At 35.3% G+C, this 18,117-nt stretch overlaps 1 protein-coding gene across 2 annotated transcripts; it reads left to right on the top strand.

Moving 5' to 3' along the window:
* The first annotated feature begins 6,401 nt into the window (after positions 1 to 6,401).
* Positions 6,402 to 16,394, top strand: LOC145582869 (TNF receptor-associated factor homolog 1a-like). 2 transcript variants are annotated; one of them, XM_081639901.1, is made up of 13 exons: positions 6,402 to 6,546; positions 6,997 to 7,223; positions 8,716 to 8,827; positions 9,393 to 9,481; positions 9,594 to 9,662; positions 9,751 to 9,880; positions 10,772 to 10,930; positions 11,393 to 11,741; positions 12,499 to 12,611; positions 12,697 to 12,844; positions 13,670 to 14,139; positions 14,212 to 14,416; positions 14,825 to 16,394. In XM_081639901.1, exons 2-13 carry the CDS (start codon positions 7,043 to 7,045, stop codon positions 16,241 to 16,243), a joined length of 3,444 nt encoding a protein of 1,147 aa, XP_081496027.1. In that variant the 5' UTR covers positions 6,402 to 6,546; positions 6,997 to 7,042; the 3' UTR covers positions 16,244 to 16,394. The 2 variants fall into 2 exon arrangements, with proteins under 2 accessions (XP_081496027.1, XP_081496026.1); XM_081639900.1 differs by having other exon boundaries at positions 14,822 to 16,394.
* The last annotated feature ends 1,723 nt before the right edge of the window (positions 16,395 to 18,117 follow it).

The raw sequence follows: 18,117 nt of genomic DNA, 5'->3' as shown, positions 1-18,117 counted from the left end.
GATTTATAACATAAGAAGTAAGAAGTATTTGAATTAGATAGATCTGACGTGAGTTTTAATATATTTTATTTAATAATAATATTTTTTTAAGTTAAGATGAAATATCATATTGACTGACACCTCTCACAAATTTAGCCACCCAGCTTCGCATGTCAACGCTTGAGAGTAGAGGGGAGAGGTAAGACAATTTCCCTACTCCCAATTTTTTTTTTTTATTATTTTTTAACGAGAAAAAAAAATGATTTCATTAATGAAAGATAACTGCCAAACGAAAAAAATAAGCAATACAATCATTGCACAAGAGATAATACTCATTTGAGTGCTGTTTATTGAAAGCAATTAAAAAGTTTTTTAGGGCTTATCACCGGTAGAAGCCCCTACAAAAATTTACAATTGAGATTGAAGAAAAGAGATGGAAGAGAAAGAGGAAAAAGGAAAAAGGAAAAGAGTGAAGGAAAACCTTCAAAAAACAGAAAAAATCTAACAATGGGGGCTAGAAAAACCCTCCCTGCAAGGGGAAACCCTAGAGGGAACCCAAAACCCCTCCCAAGGAGAAAACCTTACAATTATCTACTCCCAAACATTTTATTTAAAATAAATAATACTTTCGGAACATATTATATGCAACTTTTGCCAAAAACGGAAATTTCACATTAGATGCAACTTTCCCATTCTTTCCTTTTTAAGTAATTTTTTTTAATGAAATCCCTCAAATACCCTTACTCAAAATATCATAAACACAATTAAATAACTAAAACCAGAATTCATTAAATAATAATTTAACTTAATTAACATAAGGGGGTATTTGTTTAGGGGGATAAAAAGGGAGGGATAAGGATAAAGGATGAGGATAAAAGAAAAGTAGTGTTTGTTTAGAGGGATGGGGATTAAAAGGGAGTTGAGGATAGGGATTAAAACACCCCTTTATCCCTCCATTTCTATAACTAAGGGGGGTGATATAAGGGGAAGGGATAAGAAATAGGCTAAAAATACCAAATTACCCTTAATGAAATTGCAAGGATAAGGGAAAGGGTAGAAGTTAGTAAGTGTATTTTTATAATTTTACTACTTATCCCTAATTTATTTCCCATACTTACCAAACATGGGATAAGAATTATTTATCCTTGTCCCACCTATCAATTCCCTATCTTTATCCTCCCTCCTTATCCCTCTTATTCCTATCCATCCAACCAAACGCCCCATAATTATTCTCACCAAATTCAATTCACCCAAAACAAAATCCAATCAACAATCAACTTCCATCCATTTATCTTTCACAACTCCTCCGACCACCACCTTCAACGTCACCGACCACCACCATCTTCAACGTCACCGACCACCACCACCTTCAACATCTCGCACGTTCTCGTTCTCTCTCTCTCTCTAGCGCTTTCGTTCTCTCTGTCGCAAGAATCAGACCCCCCCTCTATCTCTTCTTCTCTTAACTAGATCTTTCAGATCTGATGAAGTAGGGGTTGTTGGGCTTGTATTGGGTGGTTAACGAGGTTTTTAGGGTAGGTTCGAGTAGATCGGGGTTAGTAGTTGATATGTCTATTTTATATAGTGGTTTACCCCCGTCATTTGGTCATAATTAGGAGTATTTTTGGCTCTTTAGAGCCACTTTTATTACTAATGTGTGCTTTATAGTGTTTTCGTAGTTTTGGTAGCGTTTTGTAGGAAATTGCACATTTGGAGCATTTTCCCGGGATTATTTGGAGCAATTACGAGCATTGGAGGAGCACGACCATCTTTCGTAGCCCAAGACCGGTTAGAGTCATCAAACCGGTGATTAAGGGCTCGATATATGAGAAGCCGAGGCAATAGACCGAGTATTCAAGCCCCTTAGAGGAAATTTGGATTGGGTTAAGTATCACGACCCAATCATTAGTCCATTTGAAGTCCAAGGCATCCGCCCGTCCGGATGTGGCCTTGCCCGAAGGCGCGACCGGCCAAGCGGGGCGAAAGATCAAGAAAGGGCATGCTCGCCCTATCTCGCGCCCAGGAGTCTCAAGGATGAAAAAAGGCGGGCCCGGCTGGGCGAGTTGGCGCCCGACCAGCGCGTGTCTTGGAGCAAGGATTCGACATTTTTCTTACTTAGATTTTATTTAGGATTTTTATATTGTATAAATACGTTTTAGTTGCTTTTGATACAATTATCTCTTTCTCATTAGTTTAATCTTCTCTTAAGCTTAAACTTCTCTCTTGTTTTCGCTCTCTACAACTCTTGATTTAATTCAATTCATAATTTCCGTTAACTTTGTTAACAATTTCTTCTCTTTTTATTTCAATAATTTATTTGCTTTTGTTCGTCATGTTTTGCTTAATTGCTTTGATTAGTTTAGATTTAATTATGTGTAAGTAGATTATTTTCTAGGGTTGTGGGGATCCATAAATAATATGAAGGGGTAATTTATTATTGTTGATTGTCAGTGCTTGATTAATTTCCTATAGATTGATTTAATGTTATGCAATTAGATTAGGACTGGTTTAATTGTATGAGTTTAGCAATATTGATTCGAGATTCGACAGATGAAAATTGATGTTTAGGCTTAGTTTCAATAGGCAGGTTAATTTATAAATGGTTAAGTCAAGATTCGAAAGTTGCGATTTAATACCGGTAGATTAATTCTGTGATTGTAATACATAGTGAAAGCCCTTTATGATCTGATTAATTAATGCATTGATGGTTGATTATTTTGTTTTACCCTGGAATATTATTTATTGGTGAATCGATACCCTAGGCTTTTATTATTTGATTTTCTCCTTAAACTTTAATCTTCGTAGTTTAGTTCTTTTCATAACAATAAATTGGTTACTTAATAATTTAGATTATTTAATTTAATTAGGAATAAATTGACTCGTTTCCCTGTGGTTCGACCCTTCTTCCCTATCTGCATAGTTAGAGGACTTAGGACTTATTTTTGACTAGGTGATACGACTTTATCCTGTCAGTAGTGGAACGTTTTGACTGGTTTTCGGGGTGGGTTCGACAGGAATAGGTCGGGTTAGTGGTAGTGTGGGTTTAGGGTGGTTTCGGGTTTGTGGTGGTGTGGGTTTAGGGTGGTTTCGGGTTGGTTTATAGTGGTTTTGGGTGTGGGTTTAGGGTGGTTTCGGGTTTTGGGTGGTTTCGGGTTTTGGGTGGTTCAGGGTTGGTTTCGAATGGGTTTTTGGGTAGGTTTAGGTTTGGTTTCGGGTGGGTTTTTGGGTTTCAAAGTGGTTTCAGGTGGGTTCAAGGTGGTTTTAGGTTGGTTCAGGGTGGTTTTGCGGTGGTTCTGGGTGAGTAGTGGTGGCTTCAGGTTAGTTTTGCGGTGGTTCAGGGGTGAGTGGAGGTGGTGCAGAAGAGGCTGCGGTTTGGCTATGGTGGTAGCCTAGTGGGGTGACTGTCGTTGATGGTGGTGGTTAATTATCTCCATTCTCTCTCCTACCCTTAATTGCATACTCTTTTATTCATTAATTTACTATTATGAAATTCTGCTTTGGGTTCCGTGAGATCTCCAAAGTTGCATATAATGTGTACCGAAGGTAGTACATGATATACTCCTCTAAATAATGTAATTTCCCTTTTTTTTAGCTCTTGTGTAGTGGGACATGGACTATTGAAACTTGAAAGGAAAATACACTTGGAATCTCGAGAGATTTCAATGGAATACTCCATCAATACTTAAACGTTTTCTTTATGATTTAAAATGTAACATGAGATTTTGTTAAATTAGATTTTATTTTAATTTTATAAATATTTAACTTCTATAATGATCAGTGACATTTTAATTAGGAAAAATTGGTGGAAACATTCCCACCTTTAGGGCGTCCATGAAAAATAATCCCACCTTTGGGATATTTTTGAATAATCTAACCTTTATACCCAGTTCGCTCAAAATAGTCCCAAGTGACTTGTAACCGGCTGAATAGGTAAATTTTTTTTTATTAAGTTTAATTTACACGTGTCATCACGTGATTGGTCAAAAAATAAGTTTTAAGTTTATTTTTGTTTTAAGAAATAATCAACATTAATAACTTAAAAAAAAAACTAAAATTTCAACCAGCAACCCCAACCACTTCGCCGCCCGTACCACCAGCCCACGAGCCCAGCCCCATCGCGACTAGACCCCAGATCGCCACGCTGTTCTCTGACCATCCCTTACCCCTTTCCGTCGGCACTAATCCACCAAAACCATGACTGAAATCAAGATGTGGGAAGGGTAGAAGGGCCGAAATCGAGGTGTTTGAAGGGGATAGAGGATGAAATTGGGACGTGGGGAAGGGGAGGTAGCCGGAAAAGGGATCGGGGAAGGAGAGGGGGCTGGGATCGGGATAGAAAAAAGCATGTGGGATGGTTTTGTGGCTCGCCGGAGCTTCGCCTGGGATGTTCTAAAAACGGCCTAGGTGTTCGTGAGGGAGGGGGTTGGTGGTTCAGGGGAGGGGGAGGGGGAGGGGGTCTGGTGCTGCCGACGCTGTGATGGGCTGAGGCGACAGCATGTGGGTGGTGCAGTGGATGGTGGGTGGTTTTTAATTTTTTTTTGTTTTTTCTTTAAAAAAATCTAATTTTTTTAAAAAAATTTATCTTATTTTAGTTTTATTTTTTTGATCAATCATAGACTGCCACGTGTCATGTAACTTATTATAATAGCTTACATGACCGGTTGGGACCATTTTGAGCGGATTATGTATAAAGGTTGGATTATTTAAAAATATCGCAAAGATGAGATTATTTTTCGTGGAAGCTCCAAAGGTGGGATTATTCCCAACAATTTTTCCTTTTAATTATGAGATATCTTACTTATAATTTTGCATTAAGAATGCAAAAAATATATGAGACAAATAGAAAAATGGAGGAATCAAAGAAGGGAAGTTGTTCACTTGGCTCATCAAATAAAGGGATAATATTGTGGAAAGTAAAGATTTTTTTTTATTTTTTTTAATTTTTTATACAAGAATCATATGATTTTAGAAAAACAATAATTACATACTTGTTAGACTTAGAATCTTAAGGTTGATACTTGTAGTTTTTTTATAACAAACTTTCTTTCTCCAATGATATTTTATTTAGCATGCAAGTAAATTAACAAAAATAAAAACGTGCAATTAGGAATACCATGTTAGGACCAAAAAAAATTAATAAAGCTTATAGAAAGACCAAAGTATGTAAATATTTATATGGATAGGAAATTACGAAAATACTCACAATAAGTGCCTTACCAACTAGTTGTAACATACTTCATATTCCTCTTTTATTTGAAAGTAGTAAAAGTTTTGTGTAGAACGGACTCATGTGAGTCCGGCCATAAAATAAAAAAAATAAATAAAAATTGAGAAAAATAAAAATCTTAATATTCAGAAATTAGATAATAATAGTCAGGTATTAGATTATAATGTTAAGATATTAGATTATAAATATTAGATATTATATTATAATTGTCAAAAAATAGATTTAATATATCAGATATTAAACAATGGAGTATCTGCCTCACCTTGCCATCATTTCCATGGTTAACACTTGAGTCTAAGTAAGCAAAAACGTAGTAAAAATAAAGATGGACTGCACAACTAATAGCCAATTTATTTCAGAAAATTCTATGATAAATGCACAAGTATCAGCAAATATGAAGCAGGTACAGTGCTAAGTGTCTGATCTATAGCGAAAATACTTAGAGCAGCCTCTGTGGTACGGATTGGCTGCAGGACCAAGACATTCAGAATTGCTGGAATAAGCCTGACCCCTAATATCTGACTATTACCTTGCTATGGCGTCGCACTCGCTCTATCTGTCCTCCGCCTTGAACTCGCCGTGGCTCGGGGATTGGTGGGGGAGGGTTGCAGGCACCGGGGAATGGGAGGGAGAAGGTCGCCGGCGGAGGCTGGGCAGTGACAGTGGGTAGGGGATGGGAGTATGCATTATAAACCGGACTCACACAAAACCTTCTCTTGAAAGTAAAATATTAATAGGTAGTGGTGAATGACAAATTTTATTACAAGAACGTTTAGTCACTATTTAAATGCAAAAATGCTAGTATAGTATTGCGTGTACTTTATTATTATATGACTTAAAAAAAAAAATTCTAGAACAAATCACTCAAACTCTTAAAAGATGAATAACTAGTGAACCAAATCACCCACTACCACTTAGACTTCTACTTCACTTATCTCATATTTTCTTACAATTAATAATCAATTTTTTTTAGATAATTATTAATTATCAATTCATAAGACATAGTATATTAATTTAATGAAAACCTTGCCATAATTTCAATTTAAGCCATTTTTTTTTTATTTTAATTAAGCACCTCCATAACATTTTACCCTAGAAATATTTAGTCATTAAGACAAATCAAGCCAATTAAAAAAAAAAAAAAATAAAAAAATATGAAAAACACATAAAATAAGTTCTCGGGTTTGAGCAGCAGCTGCACCTTCGACCTCAAATCCCAAAATTCTCTCTCTTACATATTTTCTCTTGCCTATCTTTCTCTCTTCTCCTTTGAAATAAAATTCCCTAAAAATTTGTCCAATTAAACTTTTTCTTGCTTCTTTCCGTCTGAAACGTTTCAGGTTCGTCTTATTCAATCGATCTATTCTTACACAAACACTTTGTTGTCCGATTTCCATTACTTTGTCCGTCTAATTATCTCTTTAACCCCCAATTTAATTCATTAATTTCTGGAAATTTTTCATTTTTTAGTTCAACTTGTAGTTAGGGTTTTTGAGTATTTGGGATTAGGATCCTCTTTAATTTCTTACTCGATTCTGATTTTCTTTGCTTCTCTACTCAATTCATTTTCGGTTGACGCAACTGTTAGGTTTAATTTGGTTAGGGTTTTTGCCTTCCAATTTTTTATTTTTTATTAATTTTTTTGATGTTATTGATTGATTGTATAAGTATACTTGCTGCTCAATTTGTTGATTACTTTACATATTTTTGTTTTCATTTTGTGCTATATCTTTCAGTATACATGCAGAAGTTTTCGTCGTTGTTATGATATTGTATTTGTTTTGTTACAGTGGGAGGAGCTGATAGGGTGTAGTTGGCAGAGTTTTCGGTTTATTTATGCCTGCAACTATGACCGAGGAATCTGCTTGTGGAAGGTCGTTGGAGAGATTATCGAGTGCGCAACGCTGCCAGTCAAGTGATGCATTGGTTGAATGTCGGTCTTCCGATCAGGTTGAGAATGGCACCCCTTCGACTTCACCTCCGTATTGGGATATTGATGGCAGTGATGATGATGGAGGTAATTTTGGTTCATTTTATTCCACCTCTGCTTATTACTGCTGTTTTAAGTTTTATCGTCACTGCTTAAGAAAGTTAAGAAGGAATCTATGAATGCGCTTTACATGGTTTTCGCAAAGGATGCAAAAGATACTGAAATTTCCTGCTGATAATTTGCTCGATGGAGTGACATTCTAATTTATTAAAGAGTAGTGCTAAGGGAATGATTGGCCTAAGATACTCTTAAAGAAAGTGCTCTCTTATGGCCTTTGAAATATAAATGTTACTCAACTACCACTTCTAAGTACATCGTCAAGCATATGGGAGCAATAGTCTTTCATGTCTCGTTATATGTAATGTTGTCTTATCAAAGGAACATTTTTAAGATTTGATCACGGAAAGCTGAAAATTTGTATCTGTATGTGGTGACATTCAACTGTGAGTACCTAAGATTAGCGGAAACTCTCAAAAGGTAGTATATCCCTTTCTCTGAAGCTGGAAACTCAAGAAATTTTTTGGAATACCTCTTCTCTAGCTATAAGCTAGTTTTCCCTTCCTATGGATCTTCAAAGTCACTAACAACCTTGTAAATACAAATACCAAACTTCAGCTGTCAATAAGTGTTTGAGCCTCATAAGTCACTAACAACTTTGTAAATACAAATACCAAACTCGAATTTTGATATTTTATCAAGAAATTGGGATCTTAAATGTATGGTAAATTGCAACCACGGTGTAATATGGAGACATTTTTAAAAGTATTTCTTCCGTTTTATTATAGTTATAACACACCAGCTTGGCAATCATTTTAAGAAAGCATTAGATTAAGTGAATGGACAACTTAATTTTAATAATTTTAACATCAATAAGAAAAAGTGTAAGTTGTTATGGTTTAAATTTCTTAGATTGATTCATTCATTTACCTCTATAATCCCTTCCTCATATAGTGTGCCAAGATGGTGTGTTGCAACAATAAAGAAGCGGAGGAAGTATTAAATTTGTTTAGTTGTTTGATAATATGTTTTGATTATAAAACACTCACTGGGAAGTTTTTGACTTTTGTGGATCCAAGCTGTATGGATCACATAATATTGCTGTGGAAACTTTTGTGTAGTGTGCACACAACTTGTGGTTTATCCATCAGTTTAAACTGGTTAGGGTTCTGTCTGCTTGTATATGAACTACTTTGTATTCTGCATAGTTGGATCATTGGTAGTTCTTGCAAGTGGTCAGTGTTTCCATTACTGGTTTCTCTTTAATGTGTTTTCCTGCTGAGCATTTGTTCTTTTGGAATTGTATGCTTACTTCTTGCTTATGATATCTATTTCTCTCTTTATCAACTCCTCTCTGAGTTGGCGTGGTCTTCTGTGGTTCTTTTGAATGATTGCGTTGATGTGGTCTTCCTTTTGACGTATGTACTGGCATGTTCTTTCTATTGGCATATGTATTGGCAAGGTCATCCTTGTGCTTTACCCCAGTTTGGATGACTTGAGATCCTCATTTGATTTCTTGCAGGGCCAAAACCTGTTGATCTGTATGGTAAGTACACATGGAAGATTGATAGTTTTTCGACAATCAACAAGAGAGAGCTTCGAAGTAATGCTTTTGAAGTTGGTGGCTACAAGTGGTTAGTTACTTTTGCCGTATTGCCTTGCTATAATTGTTACCTTTTTTTCCCTTCTCCCTTATTGTCATATTTCTTGTATGCTCTGTGAAGGTCAAGGTTCGTCTATTATAATAATTTTATTTATTGTAACATATTACCTCTACCTTCTTTTGATGCTTTCCCCCTTCATTTTCTTACTATTTGTGTGCTGTCCCATGTAATAATCCTTTTCAATGTCTCTGTGTTTATCCCTGCGCATCCTTGTGTCAATTCATATTTTGATTTCTTAGTAGCATTTAATTTGCATGTGCCTTCATGAATTATGGAATACACAGTCCATATAAACTCCATACTAATGTGATTGCTGATAGGATGATTGCTGAAGATATTTGTTTGTACTTTGCACTCTACAAGCCTATATGAAGTTTCGCTTGGTTAAAGAAGTTTTGATCGTGGTCATGTATACTGATGTTCATTTTCTTAATGTTTACTGTATTTTAGGTTAATGAAATAATAGTTGTTAGCATTTGGGGCTGCATTCAGTGATTTTAATTTTCTGTCATAATGTTACTTCTTCTTTTGTCAGGTACATTTTGATCTACCCCCAGGGCTGTGATGTGTGTAATCACCTTTCTTTGTTTCTTTGTGTAGCAAACCATGATAAGCTTCTTCCAGGTTTGTTTCATTTGTCCAGTTACATTATTCATGTCCTTAACTTCCCCACCACCTCTACTATATTAATTTCAAAGCTCTGTCCACCTAACTGTTTCTCATTTTTGGTGAGCAGGATGGAGCCATTTTGCTCAATTCACTATTGCTGTGGTGAATAAAGACCCAAAAAAATCAAAATATTCTGGTCAGTAATTGAAAATGTGTCTTGGTCTTTGGACGTGTTCTTGAATGGTTTCTCTGATGTTAATACGATATGCACAAAAATACTGCAGACACATTACACCGTTTTTGGAAAAAAGAGCATGATTGGGGGTGGAAGAAATTTATGGAGCTATCTAAAGTGTCAGATGGTTTTGTGGAAGAAGATGCGCTTGTTATTAAGGCTCAAGTTCAAGTTATCAGGTAGTTTTCTTAATAAATAGCCCTTATTTTTTTTAGAGATATAAGTCTTTTGTATTAAGATAAGACTGGATTTTCTTCTGAAAAGCTGTAATGTTTGTTGATTGTATACAGCTGTTTAAGCCAGTCATGGCATCATAACTATTGTAATTTGTCTGCTTGTTCAGAATTCATCCTATAAAAGCAACAGGCTATGATTTATGTAACCTACTTATATCATGTGTTTGCTTACTAGATTGAATTTTAGAGAAATGTTTCACCGCTTGATGTCCATTACCAAGGGATGGCAATATTAAATGGATATCCGCTAACTCGCTCCACCCGCTTTAAATATTTGGCCGAACCCGAATTAAATGGATGATAAGCGGGTGACAAATGAAGTGGGTGATGTATCGGATCGGATGTGGATGATACTTTACTTCACCCGCTAACCATCCACCCACCCGTTTAACATATATTAATATTATTATTATTATTATTATTATTATTATTTTATTTTTTTTTAATTTTTAATCTTGATGTCCAGCCCATTGCCATCTCTAATTACCATATTGAAGTATTATTTGACAGTCCTGTTTTACTTTGACATCAAACTTGCTGTTTAGTGGTCTGTTTTGTACAACTAATCAAGATGGAACTGTCAAAACACGTGCCCAGGGTGTGCAATTTAGAATTGACTTATGGGAATCTGCTGGGTTGACAATGTGATTGACTTTTATGTCAAGTCCTTTTTATTCAGTGCATGGAATTATGTTTCTTCAAAGTTGTTTAACATGATTTTGATCAGTTTCCCATAGATAATCAGCAGTAATTTATGATTTTATACTTGTATGCCAAGCAGCTGTGTACCGTTGTATGAAGTTATCGTATTGCTGATTTGTCTTTTGCTTGTAGGGAGAAAGCAGATCGGCCATTTCGTTGTCTTGATTGTAATTATAGAAGAGAACTTGTTCGGGTGTACTTGACCAATGTTGAGCAAATATGTCGGCGTTTTGTTGAAGAGAGAAGAGGGAAACTGGGAAAGTTGATAGAGGACAAAGCTAGGTGGTCAAGGTAGTGTTTCTATATCTATGAACTCAATCTTTGTCATTGCTGACTGCATTGTGAAACAGCTATGTTGACATGATATTTATCCCTCTGTTAAACAGTCAGTTCATGGTAGATCTTAGTCTAAAATGGCTCTTTTCTGTTACTATATTCTTATACTGCTGGAATAAAAAGTTGATTTACATTGTTGTTCCCACATGTTAATATTTTTCTTTAACCATTAATCATAAAATTTAGTCAAAGCATAGCATGTGAGTAGTGCGTAAGTCAAAGTGCTGCAATTTTAGTGAAATGGAGGAAGTATATGTATATCTGAAGTAATAATTGCATTCCAAAATTTTTAATTAGATTTTCTCTTTCTTGTGAATTGTGTATTATATGTGTATATATGTTATCTTTTTTTACAAAAATGTGAATTAATATCTTTTCTATTTATTGCTATGCAAACTTTAATCGGTTTTTGTTCAGCTTTTGTGCATTTTGGCTAGGAATGGATCAAAATACTAGGCGTCGCATGTCGAGGGAAAAGAAGGAGATGATATTAAAAGTTGTTGTGAAACATTTTTTCATAGAGAAAGAAGTCACATCTACTTTAGTTATGGACTCATTGTACAGTGGGCTAAAAGCTCTTGAAGGTCAAAGCAAGGGCAAAAAAGGAAAGGGAAAATTGATAGAGGGTGAGGATACACCTGCTCCAATTGTTAGAGTAGAAAAGGATGTTTTCATTTTGGTAGATGATGTCCTATTACTTCTTGAGAGGGCTGCCATGGAGCCGTTGCCTCCAAAGGATGACAAGGGTCCTCAGAACCGCACAAAGGTGAGTTGTATTTAAGACTTGGTTCTTTGTATTCAGGGTCAGCATATTTGTGTACCTGGTCATTATGTTTGGCTTCCACTGTTTCATATAAATTTGTTGAACTAAAATTGTGGCTTGTTCTTCCTATATTATTTGGTTTTAGAAACACCCATTGGATTCTTGTGGATGTTACTTTTCATTTTCCATTTCAGGTCCTATTCATATGTGCATGGAGTCATTACAGTTTTTGTCTAAGAAAAATATTTGTGCTGCCTTATTTATATATAATATTTAGTTGTTTTTTTTTTTAATATTTATTTTAATATTTGAAGTATCATCACTACGAGAGTACAAGTATTTTGTTGTTTTCAATGATAAGTTTCGACTACTGCAATTTAGTTGACAGCATGTTGCTGATAGTTTGGTGATTTTTGCTGTGGCCTTCTTTGAGCACTGCTAGCTATGTTATGTTTATTGCAATATGGTACTAGCTCATAATACTTGAATAGTATTTTTTTTAAACAAGAATACTTGAATAGTATTGAGCATTAAACAAGTACTGGTTTTAATTTATTTATTATTTATTTATTTATTATTATTATTATTATTATATTTTATCATTTGTGGACCTTAATAAAGTTTATTGCTTTGGAGGATGGAGAATATTTTCTATCCCTTGGCCCCCTGTATTTACTTGTTCGTTTCCCTTCATTTTAGTGAGAATCCATAGCTGTGTTTAGTTGTTTGAATAAATTGACACATCTAGTGGTTTGCTTAGGATGGAGGTAGTGGAGAGGATTCCAATAAGGACTCAATCGAGCGTGATGAAAGGCGTTTGACGGAATTAGGCCGAAGGACAGTGGAAATTTTTGTACTCGCCCATATTTTCAGGTCATAAAATCTTTTTAAAGCTGCTCTTCTTACTAAATGTCTTTTTTGTGGCATAACTGTTCCTAATACAGTCTTTACATTACAGCAACAAAATTGAAGTGGCCTACCAGGAGGCTGTTGCACTAAAGAGACAAGAAGAGCTCATCCGTGAAGAGGAGGCTGCAGGGCTAGCTGAGAGTGAGAAAGCAAAGCGAGGTGCTGGTGAGAAAGACAAAAAGTCTAAGAAAAAACAGGTTGCTATTTTTTGTGACATTCAGAATGTGATGCTCAAAGTAATTTAGCAACAAAAGTGCGTAATTGTCTAAGGGGACTGTTTGTTTTCTTGAAAACCAGTATCTGGCTGGATATGAATTTATGATGAAGAAAAAGGGGACTGCTTGTAATATTGGTTCTATTTGCATTAGTGCTAAGAAAGTTTTATTACTGTCAAGGTCAAGTGATATAATGGGATAACTTCTTCATTTGCATCAGTGCTAATTTGCAAAAAACTAAAATATCATTTAGATAAAATACTGTCCATTCTATAAGGTTGAACATTGTCTGTTTATTTTAACACTTGAGTGTTTTTTTATTTTTTTATTTTTTATTTTTTTTTTTTCTCTCTCTCTCTCTCTTTTTATTATATTTTTATTTATTTATTTTAAAATTATATACTCTCTCTGTCCAGGAAAAATATTCTGCTAGGCTTTAGCACACTAATTAAGGAACTTAGAAGGGTTTGGGTTGAGCATGTGATAGAAAGAGAATTAGTGGAGGGGTCCTCTTTACATGGGTTGAGTAAGAAAATTTTCCATTTAAGTAACAGTAAGATGATTTGTGGACATCCTCAAATGGAATATAGGATGGTTATTTGTGGACTGAGGGAGTTATATATATATATATATATATATATATATATATATATATATATATATATATATATATATATATATATATTGGATGTGGACTTGAAATGTTTGGCGATACTAAAATGTTTTATACTTTATGTAGACATATGTTTAAACAATTGCCAAGTTGGACTAAGGTTCTAATTGTTGTGTTTTATTTTTGAACAAAAGGCCAAACAGAAGAGAAATAATCGCAAAGGAAAGGACAAATTGAAGGATGATAAACCTGTTGTCACAGCACAAGAGAAACATCTGCTTGAAAATTTGACTGCTGCAGGGAAAGGCCTGGTAGAGCCCGAAACTGTGACTGACAAGAATGATACACTTGACTATGTGTCTGATGTGTCTGATTCTGTGGAATGTGCTGTGGACATGCTACGGCTTGATTCAGAAGATAGAGATGCAAGTCCTGTTAACTGGGACACAGACACATCAGAGATTCACCCTCCTGCAGAAGCCAGTGGTAGTGAAGTAAGCAGTATATCAACGGTTCAAAATGGAGTAGTAGATAAGAGGAGCTCATCTATAATGGATGATAGTTCCTCCACTTGCTCTACTGATTCTGCTCCTTCCATTGTAATAAATGGATCATACAGATCAAATTCCTTTACTAATTATAATAGCCAGAAATCACCATCAAGGTAAATATCTGGCCACTACCTATCTTAGAGCAATTGTGATCCATTTTTTGACTATGAGATTTGGTTTTGTAGAGGAAAGATCCATCAAGGAAAGGGATCATCTGAGGAATTTAGTGGTGGAAATGATGTAGATATTTGGCCATCTGAACCAACTGAAGCTTTTTTCTGTAATGATGCTTCACCCAGTCGCAAAGCAGTTGAATTTAACGAGTCTGAGGGTGCTGTCACTTCCTTGCAAGATAGGACAAAGTGGCCAGAGCTGAATTCAGTAAAAAAGGTGAGTATTGTATTGTTATATTCTTGCTGTTTAATCTGATTTATCTCGCCATTTTTTCTTTCTATGATCCATTTGGTTATTACTTGACATTTTTGGATGAGACTGTTATGTCTTGGTTGTTTTGAATGATGTTTGTTTTCCTGGTTGATGTCGAGACTGTTTTTGCATTCAGAAGAGTTTGGCAATATGGTAATTGGTATTGTAATTCTCAGAATTTCACCAAAGAAGACTTGGCTTGTGTCGTTTTGTGATTGGGTTTCTATGCAAAACTATCTTGTAGGATTTCTTCATTTCTGTATTATGTGTGGTTCTTCCAAACACCGTACTTTACATAAGTTGTGAACTTGAATCTTTTATTTATCTAAGTATCATGGCTATTGCCCCAAAATGGTTTGTTTGGTTTAGCAGGAAGATGATGTTGTGTTGCCGCAGAGAAAGCCAAGTAAGAAGGACAATAAGGAGCATAAAGATCATATTGATACAGTACTCTCCCAGGAAAGAGTGGCAGTGGCACCACAGTCATCAAATTGCCCTCCCAGAAATACAACTCCTGCACCGGCAATTAAGCCAAATTCTAGCTTGAAAATTGGTCCTCATACTGATGTGGTTACATCTATGAAAACATCCTCAAATGGGCATCAACAAACTGATAGGGCAACTTTGATGACATCATACTATACAGCATCTGCATCAAAACCTGATTCGACAAAGGCTACCATTCTTAAACCGGTTGAGAAGCTTACCGGACAGCAGGTTGCAGGATTGTCAAGGCCATCAAGTGCTCCTCTTATCCCTGGGACCCTACCAGCTGCCCCAGTTGTTTCCATGGTGCAAGCAGCTGCTTCAAGCGCTCCATTGTTGTCCCGTTCAAGTAGTGCTGCTGGACGCCTGGGTCCAGACCCTTCCCCAGCAGCAGCCCATCCCTACGTTCCACAGTCCTATAGGAACGCCATTATGGGTAACTCATTTAGTGCAAGCTCTGGTGGTTTCACGCATCCATCTCAACTAGCAAGTTCAGGGGTGAACACATCAACTACATTCTCTCACCAGCATTCTTTATTATCCAACCCTGTATATCTCTCTCAGGCTTCTGAAAGGATGGAACCTAATGGTGTCAGTTCAAGCATGTCTTTTACTGCTAATCATCAGGATGAGGCTCTAGGTCAGCAATGGATGGGCAGCCCCCAGAGAGATATTAACAGAAGATTGATGTATGATTCTCAATCAATGCTTAATGATACACCAAATTTCGATTTATATCGACCCATGAACAGTGTACCCCATGAATTCTTCCCCTCGGAATTGCCAGCTGGTACTTCCGGTCGTTTGGTCCAGACTGCATTGGCTGATGAATTTCCCCACCTTGACATCATCAATGATCTTCTTGATGATGAGCAGGTTATTGGCAGGACTTCACATGGGAACACAGGTTTCCAGGGTCTTGGCAATGGTCCCACCCTTTTCAATCGGCAGTTGAGTTACTCTACTGATATGAGCCTATTGAGCGAAGCAGGATCTCTGGGAAGCTCTTGTAGGTTTGATAGATCTAGGAGTTACCCTGATGATGGCTTCCAGCAGGATTATGGTGCAGGCAGTCCTTATGATTCAGTCAGAGAGTTCATCCCTCAAGGTAATCCTATGTCTTATATGAATGGTCAGGTTGATAGTTTAGTGCCAAACCAGTGGCAATTGGTGGGTCCTGATCTGTCGTTGCTAAGCATGAGGAATTCAGGGGTGGATGGCTACTCTTATAATATTCCAGAGTACTCAAATATGACATGTGGCGTAAATAATTACGCTATGTTCAGGCCTTCCAATGGACATTAAAGGGCCATTTTAGATAACATTTGTAATAAGTAATGAAGGGAATTTGGTCTTGGAATCTGGTGGTTGTAATCCTGAGAAACAACATTCTGTAAAGAGTGATGCTGGCTTATTTGCTTTCAGTTTTTAGTTGATACACACGAGGCTTTTGTTCTTTTGTTTCTGGCCATTCTTTGCGACGCAACCTTGTCTTCTGTCGGTATGGCTTTTGCTTGTGAGCATGTCATGTGTCTATTGGAACTTTCAAAACGTCACATTTCTCTATTTACATCCCCAGAATTTCGATGGTATATAAGCAGAGTTGCGAGCTTATTAGTCAGGTTAAAAGCTGAAGGGAGGTGTTCATTAAGATTATAATAGACACATGACACGCATGTGACCAACACTTAACTAGTCAACGTCTGAGAATCCGGCGACTGGTATTTTCTTGCAAAAAATTTCACTTAAAAGGTGGAATGTAGTTTCTTGCCAGATTTTTTTTTTAAAATATGCTTGTTAATTGCTAAAAAAATATTTTTTGACACCTCCAAAAGTTTTAATAAAAAGGAGCTCAAAAGTAGGGAAAAATTAAAGGACTTTAGGCATCTCCTCCACTTTCTTTTATTTACAACAATCTTCATTGCATGCACTTTGAGGATAAAGTATAAAGTCAAATATTAACTAAAATAATTTATAAATGATGTAGCTAACGTATCCCTTCTCTTAGTTCTTGGTGTTAAAATTATTTTGATAAATTAGCTCAATTACCTTCTCTAATCAACATGTGTCCAAATGATGTGTTGCAATGAAAAGAAAATAAATGGAGTATTAATATAAAGCTGTATTAATATAAAGCTTCATAAAATCAATCATGTATTGACATGTGTGCTAAATTTAATTATATCAATTATTCGGATACGGAGGGAACAATAAAGATTATCTTTTGTTTTTGAACAATTTTTTTTTTAATTAATTGACCTTTGTTTGGAGGATTATTATTCGAATGTATGTTAAATTAGGACAACCCAAAAACAACTATACTACAAAGTAACTTTTTAGGGTGACAAACTGACATATATATTTTTTTGGTGCAAAACTGACACTCATGTATTGATCACAAATTAAATTCTCAATCTATTAAAAAACATTAGTCATGGTACTATTATTATTATTACTCCGTATTATTTTTGAACAAATAGTCAGGGTATTTTGTGAGATTTGACTTGATATGTTGATCCAAAAATACTATTGTTTCATGATTACAATTATATAAAATTATAAGTAAAGTAAATAAAAATTAATACAATACGAAGTTAAGACCGTCAACGGACACCATTAAAAATACGCATCCAAGAATAATCTTTACATATCTTTGAAAACATTTAATCAAATACTGTATGTATTTGACCATTTCATATAATACATGTTAAAATTTTGAAATCAATTTATACACAAGTGAGCGTGCATGCCCATAACTATTGCCTAGTTAGAATTAGAAACAATTAGAATTAAATTAGCAACAGGGTCTATAATATATACATGTACATCAAATTAAATTGATATATAATTTTAGTACAGTACTACAGTCGTTATTTGAAAAATAACTATCGTATTATTTTAATGATATATAATATGATCAGTTCATTTTTTCACGTTATAAAATGCCCACAATTAGTCTTATAATGTCTACGATGTAAATATAAATTTTGAAAATTTTCATCCAACATATAATAAATATTTTTTGAGAAACTTTAAAGTAAGAATGAAAATTACATAAATGAAACTAAAAATTGGATAAATCAAAAAAATGTTGGCAATACTACTTAATACCATAAATAAAGTAATATAATTAATTACTTACAAAAAATATGTCAATTATAAACTATATAATCATCATA

This window comes from Chenopodium album, chromosome 15, assembly GCF_948465745.1.
Source record: "Chenopodium album chromosome 15, dcCheAlbu1.1, whole genome shotgun sequence".
NCBI lineage: Eukaryota > Viridiplantae > Streptophyta > Magnoliopsida > Caryophyllales > Amaranthaceae > Chenopodium > Chenopodium album.
Note: the sequence above shows the minus strand (reverse complement) of the source record. Positions and strands in the feature narration are given on the sequence as shown.

What these genes read in the sequence shown, in the direction of transcription:
- LOC145582869 (XM_081639900.1), top strand. Translation starts at nt 7,043, where the DNA reads ATGCCTGCAACTATGACCGAGGAATCTGCTTGTGGAAGGTCGTTGGAG. An exon ending in TGGCAGTGATGATGATGGAG is followed by an intron (nt 7,224 to 8,715) that starts GTAATTTTGGTT and finishes GATTTCTTGCAG; the next exon opens with GGCCAAAACCTGTTGATCTG. An exon ending in GAAGTTGGTGGCTACAAGTG is followed by an intron (nt 8,828 to 9,392) that starts GTTAGTTACTTT and finishes TTCTTTTGTCAG; the next exon opens with GTACATTTTGATCTACCCCC.